General features: G+C 33.1%; 1 protein-coding gene across 1 annotated transcript; it reads left to right on the top strand.

The window, feature by feature from the left end:
* The first annotated feature begins 5278 nt into the window (after nt 1-5278).
* Nucleotides 5279-5960, top strand: LOC114193194 (50S ribosomal protein L27-like). Its single transcript, XM_028082912.1, has 3 exons — nt 5279-5385; nt 5472-5596; nt 5727-5960. The coding sequence occupies exons 1-3, from the start codon at nt 5304-5306 to the stop codon at nt 5958-5960; spliced, it is 441 nt and encodes a 146-aa protein (XP_027938713.1). The 5' UTR covers nt 5279-5303.
* The last annotated feature ends 2087 nt before the right edge of the window (nt 5961-8047 follow it).

Here is an 8047-nt window from a genome sequence, read left to right as displayed (position 1 = left end):
TGTTGAAAGGGCTTAAAAGCCTTACTATTAACCCAATTTCATAGAACTGAAACATGCAGCTTGCGTCAAACCTAAGAAAGAGATTTGTATAGTAGAAGATAATGCAGATAAATGTATTATGTTTGAATTTAATGGTGATTAATTTATGTTGGAATATGTTTGATCATATGGCAATATGTAGCATGATTCTAATTCAAATCAAACCAATCCCGTTTCAGTCCTTTGATGTCATTTTTCTTACATTACATGAATGCATTTGTTCAGGATCATTGTATAGTTGAAGGGCTTCAGTGGTTTGTTCATGTTCCTCGGCATCAATTTAATAGACGCCCCTTTGCTTTGTTCATGTTTCATCTAATGCTTAATCAATACAACCTAGGAAAGAACCATTGTATTAAGAGTAAATATTATGTTAAAAATAAGTTTCATAGATATAACAGTCATACTTTCATTTTATCCTTTATCATTTTAAGTAGTTACATTGATTAACACTGGTGGTACTCATCTCTTATTATCATGTGACATCAATTTGGAGTGACTTGTATCTCTACTGAATTTGCTGATACAATGCAGTTACAACACAATTTAATTGTCTTTCCGCTTATTTCACACCTTTTTTGTTAATGACTTAGAGGGCTTGAATAAATACTGTATCTTGTTTCATTCGCTGATAATTCAAGTTGCTAATGTTGAAAAAAGCTCAAGTATAGCTAAATGTTCAAGAGAACTTGAAATTTAGGAAAATTAAATGAAGTGAGTTGTCACTCACTCTAAAAAACCTTTACTGAGTATTGATATTTGCTTTCGGTTGTAGATAAGATTATAGTCTTTGAAGGTAGTTCAATTTTTGCACACTGCATCAAAATGTTATGTTAAAATGATTATTAAATATTAAAAATAAGCCCGCAATGACCAAATTGTTGTGGAAAAGAAACATCTTTCACACGCCCATACAATTTAGTTGGACACATAATAATTTGGACTCTTATTGTTTTTGTCCACGAAATCACTTCAAAAGGTATCTCTTCCCTAACAATTTGTGGTTTTAAAAAATTATGACTACTTTCAGGTACATATCGAGAAAATTGTATATTATGATTCCAGCGAAGGGTAGTTAACAAATGCTCTAAATTAAAGAATATAAAAAAAAATATTTTGTACGTTAATTAAAAAGGTTTTAATAACTATTGTATTTTTGATTGTGAAAACAAAGGACAATGGATAAAATTTAAGAAAATGGAAGATATATCAATTTACGTCTACTTTAGACTCATTTTTCATAAGTGTTACCAAACTAATGATGATAGCAATTTATTTGCGTTAATATGGTTGGAAAGAATTTGTTCAATGTTTTGAAATGTAAGCCAACAAGCGTCGTTATCCAGAGGTATATAAAGTTTGTTGGAATATAAACTCTTTGAGAGAATAAATTAGACAATAAAAGACTATTATGTCTTTCAAATTCATACCTCTTGGGTGATTCCGAGCATTTGGATTATTTTGAGACAATATAAAACTAGAATTTGAACAGTTTTTTGAACTAGGAATATGGTTCTCTTTTCTCAGCCTAGGTAATTGAAGTGGATGCATTACTACTTCCCTTGGTGAATTACGAGATTTTGCAAATAGCTTTTAAGATAAAGTTACAGTTTGATTTTAATTTTCTAAGGATTTCTATATGAATGTGAACTCCAAAATGCTTACTCTTATACAATAAAAAAGAGAAAATGAATTTTTTTTTCTTGAGAAGGCAGGAAAAAATATATGAAAATAAAATATATGTCCTCAAAGATGGAAAGATTTGGGAGAGAAAAACGCAGGAGACACTCTTTATTACCAATTGTCTGTGCTTGGGCTGTCATTTTTACTCGCAGTTCGTGGGCCAGCCATGATCGGTCCCATCTTTTTTACCCACGAAAGGCCCCCAACTCCAAAAGCCTCGCATGAGATGGAATGGGAGAGGGCTAGTGTGGTTAGTCCCCTTCTCTTCGTTCAAAACATTTTCTTATCTCCGCAAGATCTTCTCACTGAGTCCCTCAACACGAAACCCTTACATTTCTTATTCTTCGGTGCTGGAGCTTGACAGCAGCACACATACCGGTTCCCGAGGTGGTACAAGCGTGAAAATTTACATTTAAGACAAAGATGATTATGTAACAATCATAAAATGGATTTGGAACAGGATAAAGATGATTAGACAATTAAAAAGAATAGAAAAAAGTAAAAGATGAAGAAGGCTCATGTGATTTATGCAGTAACATCACTTGGAAGATGATTCAAGATATGTAAGTGATGATGATGCAATGTAAGACTCAAACTAAATATTTATTTTTCCCTAACAACCCACCAGTAAAATAGTAATCTTTTTATCGAAATTTGGAACATGAACATTTGAACAGATGGTAAAATCTAAATGGTGATTTAAAATATAAAAATTAAAATATTAAAAAAGATACACAATTAAAGAATATTGTTTAAAAATAATAAATTACGAATTTTAAAAGTTAAAATAGTAAAGTAAAGTAAAAATAAAGAGACTAAAATCGCATGAGAAATTAAAAGAGGTTTGATTCTATCCTATGCCTCCATCTCTGATCAACCAACTGCTTCGCCCCTTGCGCCGTCACTGTGCCGCTGCATCACTGTTTTTCGGTCCGTTCAGAGGTTAAACTTCCGTTAACTTTCGATTGTTTCTTCTGTTGCATCACCGTATTCAACCTTCCATATATAAAATTGGGGATTGTTATGTGCCAATAGCTAGCTGTAAATATACGAACATATGAAGAGTGATTGTTTCCTATGAATCAATGTGTGTATTGGAAAATGGGTTTGGAAGGATCCTTATGGGAGAGTCTGCAGTAGAGAAAGGCACCCTTAATGCCCAATGATGTTGTTGTGTATGTAGTTTTATTGATGAGAACGTTTTATTTAAGCTTGAATTACTGGTCAATTATATATATATATATATATATATATATATTTTTTTTTTCTTTTTTTTCTTTTGACCTAGAATAATTCGTGATAGGTCATACATATGGAATTGGTAGGTTTTCCCATTCAGATATCGTATGTGGGATGTCAGTTCAGCTAAATTATTTTGGGGTCCAACATATCCTGACAGCTTCATGTAAGTTCCACCAATTAGTATGTTAATTGGATGCAAGCTAGGGCAGGTTAAGACAATGTATGATGAAGCTATCCTAACAAACTGGTATTTGATTGCTCACGGGGAAATTGGAATTGAAATCAATCAGATGGGCAAGAAATCTTGGAAGTTGTTTAGAGTGATAGGATTAACATTAGATATTAAATATAACTAAACTTGGGGCCAAGAGATGATGCAATTAAATTTTGTATTTGAAATTTTCTAGTGCTTTAGCTTTTGAAGTAGACAATCAAGGATAAGATTGATTGGAAGAAGCTTTTTGTTTCCCTCTCTGGTGTGGATGAAGAAACAAACTGTAAATTAAATCGTTTTCGTAAACTTATTTCCCTTTACATTTTCAATTTTTATGCCTCGTTGAGTTAGAAATTTGAAGTAGCTGCAAGCACTTTTAAGTTTCGATCTTTGAATTTACGTATTTGTTCTATGTTTAAGATGTTGGATTCCTGTCCTAAGGCTTTCATGACTGTTATTTATTGTTATTCTAAATCCTTCATGTGGTGTGGTCTGTCTCTTTTCATTCATATCTCGCTTTTTTTATCCAGTTGTTCTGTTAAGATGTTTGGGTTCTCTTTGTTTTAAGCTGTGGATGATAGGATCACTATGAAATAGCAGTAGTTTTGTAAAAAGTAGCACTGTGCAGAGCACTTACGTGAATTTATTGGAGAAATGAAATGAAATATTAATTTAGAATTAGAAGTTAATTTAATTAAGGACATTAGTGTCTTTCTCAAGGTTTCATCAACAACCTTAAGGTTACTTTAAGCTATATTGATTCTTTTGGAAGACCAATGGTAAGAAGCCAGATGGAAGAATTGGGATGTGTGCATATTATAATAAAAGCCTTTACATTCTTTTGTTGTGATTTGTTGTTACTGGTGCATCTTATTCCTATTGTATGTTGTGCTGAAGTTTGAGGAGTCATATAAGTGATTTAAAAGCATTAATTAGGAAGACCTAAAATATTCCTTTGGATGCATTTGTTAAAAACACCAATTCAACTGAGAAATGTTAGAATAGCCATGGAATAGAATCTGAGCAAGCTCACACAAGGTTTGATGGTTAAGACTTTTTCCTATTCAAGGAATGACTGAGTAACTGAAAGAAAAAAGGATATACAGAGAAAGGCCCTAGAAGGACCATGGAACCATATCCTTTTATCTGGTCATGAAGAAAAATAAATAGAGTCTAGGAGTCCCAAAAGGGTATCAAATTAAAAGAAATCCTTGTCATTTAAATTTTGAAATAATTTGAAAATCCATGAAAACCAAAACAAATATTGGAGACTGAAAATTGTGAGCAGGAGAATTTTGAGATTATAGGTGATAAAGGCATGGAAAGGCACAATGTAAAGTGCAATTCCTTTTATTGAGTCGTTAAGCCTCCTTCAGTGTAAGCAAGTATTTAAAGGCAGCATGCATAGCCTTGAGGGAAAAATTTTCAATTACTATATTGAGAGTCTCAAAAACAGTTGTGGCATAATTCTTATTTGGATCTAAAACATACTTAAGATTATCTGGTGTCACCCCATGCCACACTCTGGCATTCTCTACTTTTTATGCTGCATATTAGTTTTGTAAACAATTTTATCAGTTGTAGTATATACATCAGCACTGCTAATTTTTATTTTGTGAATTTAGATTTCTTGAGTTGTGTAACTAAATAACTACTTAATTTGTTATAATTTAATCAAAGCAACAATCTGTTCATATTTTAACTGAAACTTTGATTTAACATATTTTAGTTGCTAATGAATAGAATCTAGATTACTATGCTATTTATTATTGTATAGTGTACTTCAAGTAGAGAAACTGATGGGGATGACATGGAGGTATTCCTGTGCCTGCAGATGATTGATTTCTTTAAATAATAAGTTTCATTGTTTTTATGAGATTAGCCTGTACTCATTATAGTTTCTTGTCTGCTTATTAAATGTAAATACGTTTTAATGATCACATGACAGTGGAACTGTATGGCCAACTTTTTTCTGATGATCTGATCTTGCCTCAACTGATTCATTCTGGTGTTTGGTATTTGTTACTACAAGCGCACCAGTCGTAATTGAATTGTTTCACAGATTTTGAAAATTTCCAATGTTATAATTTATCCCAGGTTGTGTCTCTGCCACATAGAAAACACCATGAATTTTGCAGCATCATTTTGCAGAAGATTGAATGTCAAGGAACTTGTGACAAATGTTCCTGTGTATAGAAGCACCAGTGGTATAGCCTCATTATCCTATATTGGCTACTGTATGATGTCTTTCTAAAGTAGACTAGACTAATGATTTTTTGACCCATTATTGTAGATGTGTCTGGAGAAGGTTTGAGTATGGTGTTCAGGCGTTGGGCTTCCAAAAAGACTGCTGGTTCTACAAAGAATGGACGGGATTCAAAACCCAAGAACCTTGGAGTGAAGAAATTTGGTGGGGAGGTATTTGTTTTACACTTTTGAGTTCTAATTATTGCCATGCAGGTAGAGGAAGTGTGAACTGAATCTGGATGTTCTGAACATGGTTCATTGACTTCTTCATTCATGATGTAACTCTTCTCTTATTATGCAGAGGGTGATACCTGGAAATATCATTGTTCGACAACGTGGTACTCGTTTTCATCCAGGAAACTATGTGGGACTTGGGAAAGATCATACTCTGTTTGCATTGAAAGAGGGATTGGTGAAGTTTGAACGGAACAAGCTGACTGGTCGCAAATGGGTGCATGTTGAGCCTAAAGAAGGCCATGTTCTCCACCCTTTGTATGCAAATGCATCTGTTTCTGAAGTAAAGGTTGCTGTGTAAGTCTCACCAACTTCAGCCATGATAGAAATTTTTTATCTGCTCATAGAATTCAACTTACCTTCTTTAGCTTATGTGAACACCTAGATGTTGTCACTCTGCCCCAATTTTTTACCTTTAATTGAAAAATGGGTTTGTGGCTGGTACATACTCTTCTATTAGAATTATTTAAAAGAATGACTCTAGAAGGAAACATGGTTTGGTACTTAAACATGCTTCGGAGTTGCTCTTTTTTGTTGTTGTTTAACTATGTCCGATTATTAAGTACAATATTAGCTAGCATAGCAACATTTACTTTGGTTTCATAATGGTATAAGTAAGACTTTGAGGGCCAAAGTAATTTGTTAGCGCACCAAAGAAAGGTGTTTGCACAGTATTTAATGTAAGCATATGTTCTTGTAACTTTTTGCTATTGTGGATGATATTACATAAGCTATATTAACAATAAAATATTTCTTATGAGGTGAGTAATGTATAATAATAAGATTCAATTGTTGAATTTAAACTATCCTATTTTTGTTAAATAGTGGGTTCTTTCATGAACAACAGTAAAATAGTCATTAATTTTTAACAGAAAATCACATCTACAAATTACAACTGGAGTTCAATAGTAAAATAACCTTTGAATTGAAAAAAAATCTCAATACATCTTATGAAATTTTTATTCATCATCCATTTTTAAGGCATATCATCAATTAACTTCATCTATAACGGATTGTCTAGAGGGAAACAAAGAAATGTCAAGAAAAGAAAACTCAACACAAAAATCCAATTCTTGTCACTACCATGCAAGAAAGACAAAATTCTGAAGTTGTAGTTTTAGAATATATGTCCCGTGTTAAGAATGATTATAAGAACGTGAAGGAGAAGGAAAACATTATTTTGACACTCATGCAGCAAGTAACATCCTGTTGACAACTATGATATGACATCAGCTGGTGTTATGTAAAAGGGCAAAAAAGTGAAAAATAAAAAGAGCAAAAAACATAAAAGGGCAAAATTGTTTACTGTGAATGAAAATTGGAAATCTGAAATGAACAAGGGGAAAGGGGAGGGAGCGTGAAAGATCTAACCGTGGTTGTTCTAAATGTCGTCGGTGGCATCGTTATAGGTGTTTGGAGGAAAGCAGGAGAAGTTCAAAATGAAGTGAGAGTTGTTGAAGTGGTGTTTTAAGGCATGTGTTTGTGTGGTCGATGGTGAGCATCATTGCAATAGGTTGTCTCCTAGTGTCATTTGTAGGCTACCTTTGGAGTCACGGGTGGTGAGTGAATGTGAGTGTGTAAATCTGAATTTGGTGGAGGAAATATAGTTGTAGAACACTCCAAAACCGATTTGTTTGACATTGATAAACCTTATTGTGGCCTAATATTATGCAAAAATATTTCCTCGATGATACAAGATAGTGTAAAACCAAAGTAATCCAAGGAAAGACCAGAATTTTGAGTGAATGTGAGTGTGTAAATCTGAATTTGGTGGAGGAAATATACAGTACTAACTTTACTAACAATGCAATGAAGATGATTAATGAAGTTATTACTAACCATGCAAATAACATAAAAAAATGCGTGTGAAACTATGAACAAAGTGTTCTTCATTTTGAATTAGACATTCTAATGAAAGGAATGATCATTTGAATGCTTAGAATGCATGAATAGATGATATGGAAGATATCTTAAGTTTTGGAATGAAATGACACGGTGCAAAAAAGTGAATTTAGAAAGTGTTTGATCAAATGCCTATATGAAACCCTAATCTATCACAGGTGTTTGTGAGAATGCTTAAATGAACTAAGGTATGATTTTTACAATGCGAATGCTATGAACGTGCTTCAATCTATTAGAGCAACTAGAAAATTTATTTAGAACTCAATAAAATGAACTAAAACACAAAATCATGGTGAAAACAAAAGAATTGAAAATTGGTGCAGAGGTGCTGATGTAGGTTCTTTTAGGTTTTGTGAAATATGATGTTTGATTTTGACGATGACGGACTCACAATTCAATGTCGGATTCGAGTTTTGATTAGAAGAAAATCTTCGTGAAGCCTCCAATCATCGATCTATCGTGGAAGATCAATGAGTCTCGCGGCGG

The sequence above is a fragment of the Vigna unguiculata genome, chromosome 8, assembly GCF_004118075.2.
Source record: "Vigna unguiculata cultivar IT97K-499-35 chromosome 8, ASM411807v1, whole genome shotgun sequence".
NCBI classification, from domain to species: domain Eukaryota; kingdom Viridiplantae; phylum Streptophyta; class Magnoliopsida; order Fabales; family Fabaceae; genus Vigna; species Vigna unguiculata.
This window is presented reverse-complemented; position numbering and strand designations above follow the sequence as displayed.

Excerpts from the sequence above, each read along its gene's own strand:
- LOC114193194 (XM_028082912.1), top strand. The coding sequence starts at position 5,304 with ATGAATTTTGCAGCATCATTTTGCAGAAGATTGAATGTCAAGGAACTT. Across the intron at positions 5,386-5,471 it reads TGTGTATAGAAGCACCAGTG|ATGTGTCTGGAGAAGGTTTG; the intron begins GTATAGCCTCAT and ends CCATTATTGTAG. Across the intron at positions 5,597-5,726 it reads TGAAGAAATTTGGTGGGGAG|AGGGTGATACCTGGAAATAT; the intron begins GTATTTGTTTTA and ends CTTATTATGCAG.